Source organism: Larimichthys crocea, chromosome VII, assembly GCF_000972845.2.
Source record: "Larimichthys crocea isolate SSNF chromosome VII, L_crocea_2.0, whole genome shotgun sequence".
In the NCBI taxonomy this organism is placed as follows: Eukaryota; Metazoa; Chordata; class Actinopteri; family Sciaenidae; genus Larimichthys; species Larimichthys crocea.
In genome coordinates, this window is record NC_040017.1 from 4,020,169 (window position 1) to 4,035,920 (window position 15,752).

Consider the following 15,752-nt stretch of genomic DNA (forward strand, 5'->3'; position numbering starts at 1 on the left):
GCTACACCCTCCATGTTGTTCTAATAGCCCGGGAGTCCATCCTTTTTTCAGTCAGTGCTTTGCAATATCCCTGCATGTTTCAGTACTGGGATGTTGAGCTGTGGTTGTGTTCTCTGGAGTTGTGTTCTCTCTCAATGGATCATTTTTACCATTACTGAGAGCATACATTGCCACAAAGAAAAACCAGCGTGGGCTGGTGAGAGGTCAACTATGGTTGGTTAACGTCTTTTGTGTGTCCTGGATTTTGATGAGACAATGAGTAGAATGTACACTCATCCATTCTTTGGTGGTATTATGTAACATGGCCTGTGAGAGAATGCGTTTTAATCTTTCTCTTGGGTAATGAGCAACAGAGCAAAGGAAACAGAGACTCAATTTGTTCTGCTCCTAAGGGCATGAAATACAAAACCTAATGAAAGAGCAGGTCCAGCAGACAGTGTTCACTTGCCACAGCCCAAAGAATAAGGATGAGAGCGCCTTCAATTACAACATGACTCCAGTGGCCTTGTACCAGCGGCTTTTGAACGCTTTTTTAACCTTCTCACTTATTTGCTGTATTTGGTCTACTTGTTGTGTCTTTGAACTGTGAACTCCGAGCTATCCTGCTAGATTCAGGCCAATCAGATTGGAGCCATGAGACGACTCACACTTCTTTTCAGTGGGAAGCTCAGAGCTCAGCTCTAATCTATCATTTGGCCCAGTGAAATATTGCTTAAGCCCGGGCAATCTCTGTCAGACTTACATCAAAATTAGAGGATTAATAACAGCCATTTCTTTTTGAGTGGCATATAACTCTAAGTTTAGATAATTATACTGTTGGTGGAGTGTGGATCCAACATTGTAGTAATTTGTTTGAATTGTTGATGTGATGTGTTAAAAGATCCAGGAATGTTTGTTTTGATCTGATTATTTAAACGGTTTAAAATCTGCACAAATAAAATACTTTACCCATTTATATATTAAGTTTTTCTTCACTTGAGTGGGTGAATACTAAGAAACTCATTTTATTATTTAACTGACATGGAGTGCTAACACCACTGCCAGTTTGCAAAGGCTTAACCACCACATAACCCAAATGTTCTCCATCAGTGATTTGATTTGATTAGTGAGTGTGTTTTTTTTTCACAATAAGGGAAAAATCTGAAGGCTGCTTGTCATTTTGACAGATGAACACTAAAGACGATCTATGAGTGTGTACGTTAATTTGTTATTGTCCGATAGGCTTGTCTTTGATCTTACATTCATCACTTCATTGTCTAGCTGGCTTTAGTCATCACATTGGTGGTCACTAGATAGCCTAGATATCGCAAAATGTCACAGGAAGCTAAGTGTCCGATGTTTAATAGTTGATACAGGTGATAAACAAGGTGAAAAAATAGGGCTTAATGCAGTGGAGGGTTGAGAAGAAGCAAGTAATACTGATAATGTTTATCAGCCAGTGGCAGCTAATGATACAGGGGGAACAAGTGGCAGCAAGGAGCCAAAAACCATTCATCACCTTCTTGAGGTGTTGTTGACAAAATCTCTCGATGCTGTTACAAATGCAAAATATGTAAATTTGAAATGTTAAACGTTTTGTGATCAAGATCATTTAAGAATTAAGTGTTATTAAGACGCCATTTGTCTAATTATAACTGAAAAATAAATCAAAATGATGGGTGATAATAGATTATGAAAGAATTTTTATGATCCTGACAACGAGAAACTCAGCCTAATGCAACCTCAGGCAACAACATTTATGAAGTTTAAAGAAACTTAGAAGTCATAATGTGGGCGAACTATGCTGATAATGTTTTACAAGCCCTTCATTCAGAGCATATTGATCTTTTGTATTCAGCTGGGGGTGGGGATAGACGAACTGAACATGGTTGTCAGACTGGGTGGCAAAATAACAGGGAATCCAATAAGCAGTATTACTTACATGACAGACCAGTGCACCATGAATTTAGCTCATATTGATCATAGCAGACCCTCTATGGCCTGAATTTGTACTTTCAGGGCAAAGGTGTAGCATGCCCAGGATGCAGATAGAAGAGGCACCACATCCTTTGTCCCACACAACATTCAGCCTGCTTAATAATCACACGGTCTAGATTTGGCTCCTTTTTGTACTCTATGCCCTTTAACAATTTCCTAAACTTCTGTTTTTTTTTCATTATGATGTGTATGTTTTATGTTATGTTACAGTCATGTATGGTTGTTGATGTTCTCTTGATATTCTTTTATGCTCAAAGTAGCCAACAAAGGTTTTCATTCATTTAAATTTTCAAATGTTTGCAATTTCCATTGTTCACTTCATCTTCTGTTGATAGAAAAATTACTTATTTATTTATTTTAAAAAAGCAGTTTTTGCTCAACTTTGCTCACTGCTTTGTGGACAAAATTACAGAAACTCAATGCCAACACCACTAATGTTTACTTGAGAATGCTGAGCCAACACTGCTGTGACAGAGTTGACGAAAATTGCACATGATCAGCTCCATGAAGCCAGTGTACATTGCCAGGATATTGCACCAGAATGTGTTAGATATTACAGGTCTTGTTGCGGTGTCCACTGTCATGTGTGCATATGTATATGTACAGTACCTTAAAAGTATGTCATCTTTAATTTTCATAGTCTTTTTAAACTCTATTGTTAATAATACTTGTTGCGTTTGGATGAAAGAACTTTCAAAATAAAGTGAAGTAAAGTCATTACTACTAATAATATTGTGCATCAGTATGCATACCAAATCATCTCTCTCTCTCTCTCTCTCTCTCTCTCTCTCTCTCTCACACACACACACACACACACACACAGGGAAAAAAAATAGAAACTTGTTTAAACAATCATTAATGAGCCAATCACTCATGAACATTCATTAGTCAGTCTCTTTCACTGATTAATGATGGAAATGTCTTGTGATGGCCTGCAAAAAGGGAGATTGTGCCTGTCATGAACATAACCCATCACTTGTATCAAACTAGAATAGAAAGGTTTAAATAGTACATGAAAAGCAAAAGCCAACTTCATAAGGCCACTGAAACGTTTCCCTTGTGGACATCATGATGTGACTGAAATCATTCGATGGAACACGTTTGATCAGTTAAGAGCTGTTTGTATGTAATAAAGACATTACAGCAGCAGTCAGCAGGGATGATGTGAAGCCATTTCAGAGAGAAATGAAAAATGTTGACGGACAAAAACTTTATTCAGACCTTCATTAAAACTGTATTTTATCCAGTAAGGCTATAGTGGAACAACTTTAGTTCTGCATGAGCTCAGCAGAACAGTAGGTTTAACAAGAAAGTGGTTGGTCTTACAGATATGCTGTCTTGAGCTGTGATTTTAAAGTAATAACACGCTCACCCTTAATGAACGCCTCAGCAAAGTGGATCTGCACCAAAAAATTACAACATATCGCCCTAACTTAAAAAATTCTAGAGTCATTGTACTCAACTATCACATTCTGGTGGACTTTTCTCATCTGGCTGGATGGAACAAATTGAAACATAAGAGCTGAAGCACAAAAAAATGCTCCTTCCAGAGAAAGCTGAACTAAACACCATCAGACCATGTTTCTTTGGTAGAACATCACAGATGGCTAATGTGAATGGATAAATACTACATATTGCAACTTTGTTTTTGTTTTCATAGCTCTGGCTATCGGTGCTATCAGTTCAGTATCAGTTCACAGCTATAGCTGCTGTGATCTTGGAATGGCATTGCAAAAAAATAACTAGGGCAACACATAAGTAGCACAAGTTACAAACAAATAGACCATTTTTACACTTATCTTGGACACAAAACAAAAACTAAATGTACCTGTAATGTTGCAAATAACCTCTCATTACCCGAGAAGAAGTGCACAGAACTGCAGTAGGAACATTAAAGTTGAACCGTTGATGTTAACAATGGAGAGTTTGAATATTTCTATTGCTCACCTTATTTTCTTTTTTCTTTCAAATAAATCCAACTTTTGGGTTTAAAAATACATACTTTTCATACTATCACTTCTTCGAATTTGGTGTGGATTTAAAGGGGTTTAAAGGTCCAGTGTGTCAGTTTTAGGATGCTCTATTTACAGAATATGGCAGAAATGAACTATACTGTAATATGCGTAACTATGTTTTCATTTGAGTAGAATCACCCAGAAATAAGAATCATTATGTTTTTGTTTCTTAAGATTGAGGCTTCTTTTTGTCTACAGACACTACAGAATCCATCGTGGAGAATAAGAAATATGAAAAGCCAGCTGTGATGCAGAAAGTGAAGAATCAAGAAAAGTGGATCTCACACCAGTCATGCATGGATAATCCATGATCCTCCTCCTCCTCCCCTGACACTAATAACACTATAGCCAACAGATCAACACACCATGCAGCCTCTTGGTGCTCTCCGTGGTGTTGAGGTAGTGGTGGGTGGATACGCTGACAAAAATCTCCTTCAATAATGTCCTCCCTAACCATTCAATTACAGCCCCCTTGTATCTTAATGCTTTTGCAATACGCTGCAAGCAACAAACTCGATTTGCTGCTGATCCCCCTGGGGAATAGAAATGTGTGAAGTTATAGGGAGAATTTAAAGAAAAGTGGGCAGACAGACAGCCAGGCGGCTCCATCATAGCTTTGGCTTATAGATGGAGGAGGGAGGGGAAGGAGGAAGGATGTGAAGGCTAGTATCCGACCTGAATCAGAAACTCCTCAGAGAGATGGGAGTCTGGGTTGTTGGAGCCGACTCAAACACTTTGAGTCCAGCGCCTCCTCTGTGAGAGATTTATCAAGAGGAAGAAGTGGCCTTGGCTCCTCTTTTTGGTCTGATTTGAGGCCTGAGGGGACTCAACCTCCTGGGAAGGATCAACCTTCACAGTCCAACCTGTAATTAGTGATTAACGGTGAAGTCCAGACTTTTGATTTACTCTGCTATGCTCCCCGAATGGGATGTTGGTCAGTGCCACAGTGAGAGGTAAATCACCTATTGCACTGGAGGCAACAAGCTTGTCAGGGAAAATAGCATGGGACTGTAGGACGTTGCAAGAGGCTGGCTGCATGAAGATAAATTGCACCAAGGTTGCTTAGCCAACCCCCTTACTCCATCCTCTATCATGCTCTGTCGCTCTCTTTCTCCAACACATGCTCACTCGCTCTGTCTCTCTTCACCAAGTCTCACATTCCTCTAACACACTACCTCTTTCCTTCTCAATGTTGTTCAATATTACTAAGGCTGAACGGTTGTGTACCCCCAATTGCTTTGAGTCTGACATTTTGAAGTGGAGATGAAAGTATTTTCCCTGATGCGGAGTATTCATAGCCCATACACAAAGACTCAAAGGGGAAAAAACACCCGAAAAACAGAATACACATTCATGTCAACATTCTCAGATCTTGGATGGTTGGGTTGATTTGTGAAAAACTCTCTCCAGAAGTAAGAAGAATAGAGTTTCCGTTTTTGATGCCAAAGATGAGCGACTCAGTGGACTTGAATGTTTGACAGAGAAAGAAAATAGTTAGAATGTTGAAACACAAGTACTCCCATTTGTTTTCCCAAGGAAAATACTTATTTGTGCTTATAATGTCAAAGTGCTGCCACTAGTCGCACTACCAAACAAAGTGGTCCCTGTACATTAAGGTAACAATAACAAAACACTAATTTGGTGATTTTCATTGCCCTTACAAACACATATGTTGACAGGGAGAGATCACATCTTTGCACTATTCCCAGCTGCACTTCTTCTCAGCTCTTAAAAGAGACACAACTCAGTTTAGCTGAGGAGGAAGGAAACGCAAAGGGAAGAATGCTAAACTAAGTACTCATTGAATGCTGTAAGCTCCCATGTGAAAAAACAGACCATACAGAAAAAGTGACACCTCTACCTACAGTTAGTTGATCATACACAAAACACTCAGCATCCCGTGAAATTGATTATGTACTAGGGTTGGGTAATAGGACATATATCGGCTATTACTGACAGTCCATTGGCAACAGTACATACAGTACACTGAGCTAATGAACAAGTGAGAGAAAAACAGGCCCAGAATATTTTATCTCATCTAACTTGGTGCATTAAGGGTTTATTTTGACCAAACCAGGGCTGGTGATTAACCAAGATGGTTTTGGCGAGGGTTATTTAGTCTTTTACTTGACACACAGACAAAACTTTGATGGACTGATGGTAAAACATATCGCGCATGTACATTAAAAACACACAATTGTACTAAAATAAGCTGCAGCTATCCAGATCATATATAACAGACTACAGTTTTCACAATGTCATTTAATGTATTTGTTGTTTTGAGATCATTTCCATAAGGCGATTGACGGCTGCTTTCCTTTCACACAGATGTTAGTCTTGGTTTTATTGTTGCCTATTTTACTTTAGGAACCTCATAATGAGGCCATTTGAGTTTTTTAATCTAACCAGCACTTTTTTGGGTGGTATCTGTTTTATTATGGAAGATAACAAGTCACATGTTGAACCATGAATTTATCCCAACTGCACTTCGCTGAGGTGTACATTACAGATGGAGTCTTATTCCCAAGACCATCAAATACTGGCAAAGGTGGGAAACAAACAAAGAAAAGTGTCTTGGAGGGAGCCACAGAACACAACAGGTGGTGTTTGTGCCCAGTGATGTCAGTATTTGACATCCTGGGAATGAGACTCAACAATAAACTAACCTTCTCAAGTATGACTGACACCACCATTAATCGAATTTATCCAGCATAAATCAAGGGCTGTTAGCTGACGTTGATTAAATGACAAAATAGTAAGAGAATAATTTGTTCCATTCCAAGCAAACACATACAGCTCTGTCTGCGTGTGTGTTTGGTGGATATATAATAATATGTCATTCATTTGAGGATCACTTAGAATTAAAAAAGTAATTCAGCTCCTTTAAATCTCTAATACATTCTGGAGATAAAAAGTCACATGTTGAAAATGAACCATGAATTATAAAGCAATGAATTATAAAACCATTTTAACACCACTTCTGTGCACACAGCCTGTAAATGGAATGCTCAGCAGGGGTTTTGACAAGTAAAAGCCTGGGTATTCATTAATTGTCACTGTGCCATGGGTGCTGAATAACAGCAAACCTGCCTTAATGGAAGGAGACTTCCCTGGAGGACGCCCTGCTGTTGGTTTGAATGTCTAATTATAATCTTGACAGAAATAGAGAATGTAAGTCAACTCATTTTTTAACTTGGCAAACTTTTTGCAAATGTAAGGATCACACCAGACTTTGGAACACGCAGGAATAAAGCTGTTTTGCAATAATAAAAACGACAGGAAGATAAAATAAACAGAAAAAAGTGAAGCATGGGTATTATGTGTGTTATTATTAATGCACAATAAACAAACTAAAATAAAAAAAAAGAAAGAAAACTGAGCACAAACACATGTAAATAAAGCAATTACTTCAGTCAACATCTTCTGAAACATTCTTCACATCTGCACAACTGAACCGATCCATATAAATAAATTCATGTTTGTTCACATGGAAAATTTTGCAGCTCAACTTTAGGTCAAAGCACTTTGGCATCATTTTGAGGGCGGAACCACCTTTGATGTGGATTTGGAGCTTTTCCACTTAAATGAGATTATTTTATAATGCTCTGAACAGTCCAAATCCAAGAAAAATATCCTAGGCACAGCGGCAGTGACCAGTCTTTCAGTATTTATCAGCATATCCTGCTTCATCCTTCTGCATCGAGAGAACCAGAAAAAATAACTGTGTGCAGCATTACTGCTATAACGTTTAAAAATGCAAAAATTACAGGTGTTAGGTAAAGGGCGAGAGGATAATTATTACCCTCTTCCTCTCTCCTCCCACAAACATTATAAACATCAAGATGGCTGTAAAACATGAACAAATGGCCTCAGTGAGTGCATTACCTCTGGCCAGCTTCAAGTCTGTTTTCAAAGCAGCTGCTGGGGAAGATCCTGAGGGACGGCTGGCATTAGTATGCAACAGAGTCTAAGAGGAGCTCTAATTGGATTAATTTTATCACAGCTACCTTGTGGAAAACAACTAATGAAAAATCCCCTATCTTACTGCTGTAAGTGCTGTATATAGATCACTTAAGCCATAGCATAAGAGAGGCTGTGGTTTAATGGTTCCGTCATATTTCATTCGCATATGCCTGCATGACTTTAAATTATATCAGATTGTATTGTTTATTTATTTTATTGAGGGTTTAATGTTGAGTGGTGCCTGTTCATTCACTGCCCTGAGTAATATCAGGAACCTGTTTACGTGTTTGTGTGTGTTAAAAGGGCAGTATATTTAGCATACATATCAATCAACTTCACACATTAAAAACTCAGAAAGTGTTACAGTACAGTGCGCTTCCATCCAACTATCTGCACATTTTCTACTAGTTTTACACCAGCTTCAGCATCACAGCACACTTGAATAGCTGCACAGCTGCAAATGCTGCATGCCAACACCTTCAGCTGGTTGACAGGAGATGGTAAATGTTGAGAAAGGAGGATGAATGCAGCAATCTGTTTACACTGAACTGCTAAACAATCCTGACAGCCAGAAAAGCACATTGAACCTTTCTCGGTCAGAGGGGCGCTAAAATATATTCTCTGAGAGTGTTTCTTCTGACTGTGAATTTAAACCAGACCTGTCAGTGGCGTGTGAAAGCACTACTGAAGCGTTCATTCACTAAACCCACTTCAGTGATCATTATTGATATAGTTCACCACATACAGGATCTGAACAGCTGCCTATAGAAACTACACTTCCTAAAGCATGCCAGTCCAAAAAATATAGACTTCGCACTTTAAAAAATGCATGAGGTTGTGCAGTGAAGCACTTCTTTTGGGAGTTGGATGTGGACTGTTGGAAAAGCTGTTTGTGTGGATTGCCCTCCATTCAGATTTATTCTTCTGTCACACCATCTTTAATTCATTCAGTTGTGTTGTCCTAAAACACTTAGTATGTAGATCTTTCCCACCACACAATGGTTTTTAAGTAGGCTGAACTGGTTTTACTGTATATGTTATTGTCTCCAATCAAAAAAACTCCAAGTGTCAAATGCTAAGTGTCTAGTTTGCCTGTTCTTTAGTTCAAACTACGTCATACATCAGATGTCCTCTGCTAATAAATGCCTACAAACCCCTGAATGTGAATATTCAGAGCAATCCAAAGCCTAATTAACATTTAAAATCCATCTTTCAACTATCATCTTAATTATTTTATCCTAACTGAACTGAGTTTCATTTTTCATTCCCAGGACATCAAACACAGACAAAAATGGGAAACAAACAAAGTAGCTTGGAGTGGGCCACACAACACAACATAACACAGAACACAACAGGTGGTGTTCGTGACCATTTCTCTCAGTATTTCATATTCTGGGAATGAGACTCAAAACAATAAACTAACCTTCTCAAGTATGACTGACACCACCGTTAATTGAGTTTATTCAGCATAAATGAAGGGCTGTTAGCTGAAACCAGTTTTATAAACTGACGTTGATTAAATGACACAATAGTAAGACAATAATTTGTTCCATTCTAAGAAAACACATACAGCTCTGTCTGCATGTTATTTGGTGTATATATAATTGTTAAAGTTCAAGAGGAAAGAAGAATCCTCCCTTAAGAATTGTTGAGAAAATTTGCCCCTGTACTTCATTTGAGGATCACTTAGAATTAGAGTAAAGTAAAACGTAAGAGTAAAAGTAAAAAAGTACTTAATCTCCTTTAAATCTCTCTAATACATTCTGGAGATAGGAAGTCACATGTTGGAAAATGAGTCTTGAATTATAAAAACATTTTAACACCACTTCTCACAGCTTGTGAATGGAATGCTCAGCAGGGGTTTTGACAAGTAAAAGCCTGAGTATCCATTAACTGTCGCTGTGCCATGGGTGCCAAATAACAGCAAACCTGCCTTAATGGAAGGAGACTTCCCTGGAAAAGACCTGGCTGTTGGTTTGGATGCCTAATTATAATCTTCACACAACTAGAGAATATAAGTCAACTCATTTTCAAGCTCAGCAAACTTTTCTACAAATGTGGGGATTACACCAGACGTGGGAACACCCAAGCAACAAGCTTTCTTGCATTAATACAAAAGACGATGAGAAGGAAGATAAGATAAACAGAATGAAATGAAACAAAAATGGAAAGACATTGCAGAGAAGAGAGAAAGAAACCACTGCACAGCCAAAATCCATATGTTCCTCAAAATGATTGATTCACCAGTTTGGTGTGGTAATCACTAACCAACCCCATGACTTAGATCATTTGACCTTGGAAACATCTGTTTGACATTGTGATGAGATTGTTTTCTCAACTAAATCATGTCGTCTTTGCTGCCTAAAAACTGGCAATAGACCAGGCATGCCCTATTTAATATTTAATAAAGTGCTCAAGAACCCTTCTTTAAAATAATATGTATTTAGTCTGGATACAGCATGACTGTGCCCTGATAGATCAATCACAAGGCAAAATGACATCCAACCCTAACTCTACATTTGATGGGGATGGACATGGAGGTAAGATATATTATACTGGTGTTGTCCTTAAAAAACATTGTCAGTCCCCACCTTCAACTCACGCAAACTTTGTGCTGGCCCCATCAACATAGTATGATAGATCACACTGCAGTCCACCTAGGTTTCCCACCAGTCCCTCAGGAATATAACAGGTATATAACAAGACTTTCTGCCTCAGCAGAAATCAAAGAGCTGTGTCTCCTTGCTGTGTGTTCTGTCAGGAGGTGTCAAGGTTCAGATCAATATCTTGGCACCCAAGAAACAACAAGCAGGAATGAGAAACGCCCCACAGTGCAGCACAAATAACATTAACACGTTACTTGATAGAAAAGTACAATTAGGGTCATTACCGTGGTAATAAATAATGTTTACTGAATACAGTAAATTAACTTTACATCAAAAATACTTTCAGTAGTTGACAGACTTTGGGGACAAGCTGAAATAAAGATAAATATTGTTACTGTCATAATAATATAGTAGTGCGACAACTGTTTCTGCTACTGCCAGCGCATTTAAACGTAGCCACTATTTGGGATGATGCCTTTTAAAAGTGTTAAAGAAGCAAGGTGCCCTGTAAGTCTGCTCTGTATGTCTCCCAAGAAGAGGTTTTGTTGGGGATGACATTCAAGCCAACAGACTTGCCTGAGGGAGCATGCAGGCACAGGATTCTTCCTGAACACTTGCACATTCACTTTCATTGTTGTCTGTGAAGCAGCATGTCTTGACGCTTAGAGGATGCATTTAATAGGTGTACCCAAACTAATAACATTAAACTGTGCGGTGCACAGGCAAAGCACCTTGTGATTGTCCAGCCAACTTCAAAGGGCTTAAAAAGCACACTGGCACGAGGACGCAGTCACAGTTTGCCTCAAATGCAGCAGCTGTTAAAACCCCCTGAATGCTATCCAACCTAATGTTAAGCTAACTTATACACACTGTTCATTTCTTACAGTGCATGAGTATGATATCAAATATATTCACTGGTAATTTTAACATCATGTTTCAGGCTCCCTTTTTACATTAAGGTTGAAATATGACTTGTGGCAAACGGTGAGGGTGACCTTTTCCTAAGTTCATTTTGCAGTGATCACAGATGCTGACTAGTCTGTTTCAGATGACAGACCTCCCTCTCAGCACTGACTGCACAAAAGTGGTTTCAACTATCTTGTTTTGGCAGAGTGCACAGCTCCATAAAAAAACAGGGATAGGAGCATGTGAAAAAAAATGGGTTTTTTGAGTGCAGCTGTATCACCTTTTCCCACATGTTTTTGAGCTAATGCTGCACTTGTGTTACATCCCTAAAATGTACAGAGTGTACTCTCTTTTTTTAAGCTTTCAGACTTTGCAAAAAAAATATTCTGACTGCTAACTAGCATGTTTAGAAACTTTCTCCCCTCCTTTTGTGCTTTGTTGCAACTTTTGGCCAGGACTTAGACTTAGACTTAGATAGGAATTAAGGAAAGTATGTATATGTTGAATACTCAATATATTGATAAAGAGTTGCAGTTTTATTCTCATGATATAGAATAAATGTCAGGCTGTGTTGTGACATTTAGGTATTGGATTGGATGATTAAGTATTGGATGCAGCATTAAAGCAGAACAAATGTACATACAACAATGACAACTATACCTGTCACACACAGTAAAAGTAACTTCTACTTAATAGTGTAACTTCTGACTAACTGGGACACACTAAGATATACTGCAACTATATCAGAGCTTATACTCGTATTTGTACACTTTTATACATACATGACTGATGTCCAGCATATTTAAGGTCACTGCTGTGCAAATTACACCATAGCACTGTCGATTCCCTCATATACTTCCTATTTTAGTGATATCTGTCTTGTATTGAATAAAGTTGATGTTAATGTCTGACAGTTAATACCCCAATGTATTGGGACACTCTCCTACCAAAAGTTAATGACACTTTACTTTATGACACCTTGTCTGTTTACCCATGATGCACTAGGCCATCGTTCACCAAATTATTAAATGATGACAAGAGGCTGACTATCAGTAGTGTGGCAGACATCATTCATATCTGTAACATCATCTAATTAAAAGACATCACTTCTGCCAGACAGTTTCCTTACTGCTTAGCTGAAGCAAATTGATTCTCAACCCTTTTCTAGTCCATGCAAAGGAGGGATGAATAATGCATGGACATTAAAGTCTTATCTTCTGTCCCGACAAACAATGTTGCCACGCTTTGAATATTCCACAAAGGTGTGCAAAGGGTCCTTATTAGCACAATAGTGAGACAGGTGCCGTTTTCATGGGGAGTCATTCTGAATTTACTGCTGTTCATTTCCAGGCTGCACCATAATTCTGGACACACTGGATCAATTGATTTACTTTATGACGGTGCTCAGTTTACGACGGCGCTTAAGGTATTTGCATAGATTTTTATAGCTGCCACTCACAGATTATGTCGGCAATGAAGTGAAAAACTATAACTTTGCAATGCGTTTTTGCCTCAAGCGCGTTGACCATGGTGTATGAGGTCTAATCAGTGCACAGATTTCTGTCCATTACTCCGCTGCCCTGGCTTCATCTTCAACCGACAGGTCATTGAAATCCATGTTCAAGGCTATGACTCAAGTTATTATTGAAGATGCGATTGCATTACATCAACAGCTGTGCACCAGGGGCATCATATTAGAAAAAAAAGATGCTCTCTCTGTGATACGTTATATAGCTGTTTTAAATCTGTATGAGCAAGAACACCAACAGTAATAAAAGAGATTGGCTATGCTCAGTAAATCTGATTGACTCACGTTTTTTTAGTCGATCCAATAACACAATAAAAAATAATGCTTTCCCAATTAGCATTTATTTCCTAATGTGAGTCTTGATGATAGTGGATGATTCAGGGCATCAGAGCAGGATACATAATTCAGCACTGTGATGATACAGATGCTTTTTTCATCTGGATAAAATGAGTTTAAATCCCATGAAGGCAGGAATATATCTTGCTGATGCTGAATCTGAGACAGGTGTGTCCTTCAGGTTACTTAGACTTTGACCTCTTTTATTGCAGCAAATGAAGATATGAGCTTTGAATTAAATTGCTCCCTAATATGTGAAAGAGTTGCAAGTCCTACTCAATACACTGAGAATTGACATGAAAAGTCATTTTCTGGTCTCTTTGTTTCCCAGACCTACAATCAAAGCACTTTTTTCTTTGTAATCTCCTCTGGTTAGATTCATAGATTTGTATTGAAATGAAATGAATGAAATGTTGAATACAGTGGTTAAGCTCAAGAGATAGTGAATTTGTGGTCTTTTTATCTGCCTTTCTTTTTCAGCTCCCTCATCTTTGTAGTACCTAAGCATTTAGCAGAATGAAGTAGATTTAATGATGAACAAAGCAAAGACACCCGCTGAGAACCTGAATGACCTCCAAGTATGTAAAATGGTCAATTCAGTGTTGGGTGAACCAAGGTGAAATGGCTTTGAGTGCTTCAGTAGCGTGCATGAATTTCTTGATTGAAGTTGAGCTGTTGACAAAGACACAAAAGCTAGTATTCAGCACATTGCTAGATTTAATCTGATACTTTCTTAATAGGCCAGCCAGAAAATACCAATCCCAGTCAAGAGACTTAATGAAATGGCTTATGCGATTAGTCATTTTGTCATTTATACATTTAGGCAGCTATCTTTTGTTCCTAAATAACAAGATTAAGTGGCACATAAGGATAAATAATTAAAAGAAGAAGTAATAGAAAGGAAAAAGACAAGTTGAAAGAAACTCCACCACAGAGAGGGAGATTTACTAACATTAAATATCTCATTTCCTTGTGAAGAGCTAAGCTGGAAGCTTGCAAAAAAAAAAAAAAAGATCTGAAAACTGAAAAAGGAAATAGTTGAAGTTAGAGAAACTTGAGTCTTCAAGGAGCCACAGCTCTCCCCAGATTGGATGGGGTTTCCTTCTTTATGTGAGTTGCCAGAAGGGCTTTTCTCCCACACACTCACATATGATGTGGAGAATAACAGATAAGATGAGACTTCTTCACTTCACCATTTGCTCTCGTGACTTTGTCTGCTTTAAGAAATGCTTTAAAGACAAAAGGCCAATGAGATGAAGGTTGATTATGAATTCTCTCCCACAGCTAAATGTGTCAAGACAGCCAAATGTCAGAGGATATTCTGTCAGAGGATATTGAGCTGACTGAAAATGTCAGACAGGGAGGAACTGTGAAAAAAAAGAAAGAGGTGGAAACAATAGGAGGAGGAAGAAACCGGTGCACATGTGTTGGTGTGACTCATAGCAGAGCACCTGTCAACATTATGTTACCTAATGAGGGGGGGGGGGGAACTATTATTTCGCAGTAGTTATGACCTGCTTCCGTTTGCAACAACTTAGCGTTGATCCTCCTTTTTCTATCTACCCTGATGGACTAAACGTTTGACCAACAACCATACAACCAACAACTTGTAATGATCCGCATTTCTAAGAAAATGCACCATGTGAAAAGTTAAAAACTGATGATGTTAAACACTCAGACTCCTCAGATTTTAAAACAGAGTCAAACACTAATTAGACAACATTTTTCTTTTAAGGAGCCCCTAAGCTTTATACATTGCACAACAGATGGCTTAGATTTTATGCTATTAATAGAAAAACAGTAGGAGGAAAAGCATCCGTATCAATCGAATCAATTACATTTAATTTAAATAAATGTATAAACATCTGTTGTTTCAGTGCATTCAAGTTACTCTTTGTGTTACAGTTTAGTCATGATTATTGCAGTATTGTCCAAGTGACTTATAATTAACTGGTGAAAAATGATGTGGACACTGTTGTCACAATGTGTAACAATCATGATGATGTGGTGACTGCCAATCAACCTCAGTATGTGTAATAAACACATCAGGACATATTAAAAGTATTGGCTGAGCCTCGATGGATGAGAATTTCAGTGCCAGGCCTAAGCCTTCACTTTTGAGAGAGAGAGTTTAAAACAGAGAAAACATTGAATGTGTGTGTGTGTGTTTTTTTTCTAATCACATAAAACATTTCACTAACAAAACTTTGGACTCACCAAAAGCTGTGTAAAATTCCTCTTTTGTGAGGTGCTCATCATCATTGACATCGTTGTACTTCAGCAGGTCAAACAGTGTGCACTCAGAGACATCCTTGGACAGACCTTCTTGCTTGATAACCTTAAATGAGAATTCATTAATTTTTGGTTAAAGAAGTTGGAAAATACTTTGTGGTTTGTCTTCACTTTTCCAAATCTGTCTAC

The 15,752-nt window shown here is 38.3% G+C and overlaps 1 protein-coding gene across 4 annotated transcripts in view; it reads right to left on the bottom strand.

Moving 5' to 3' along the window:
• fstl5 (follistatin-like 5) overlaps positions 1 to 15,752 on the bottom strand; it is a 163,141-nt gene that overhangs the window by 53,264 nt on the left and 94,125 nt on the right. For all 4 annotated transcript variants that reach the window (XM_019260614.2, XM_027280893.1, XM_019260615.2 and 1 more), the window contains one exon: positions 15,549 to 15,669. In XM_019260614.2, the coding sequence (XP_019116159.1) occupies positions 15,549 to 15,669 (121 nt within the window). The remainder of the gene's footprint in view (positions 1 to 15,548; positions 15,670 to 15,752) is intronic.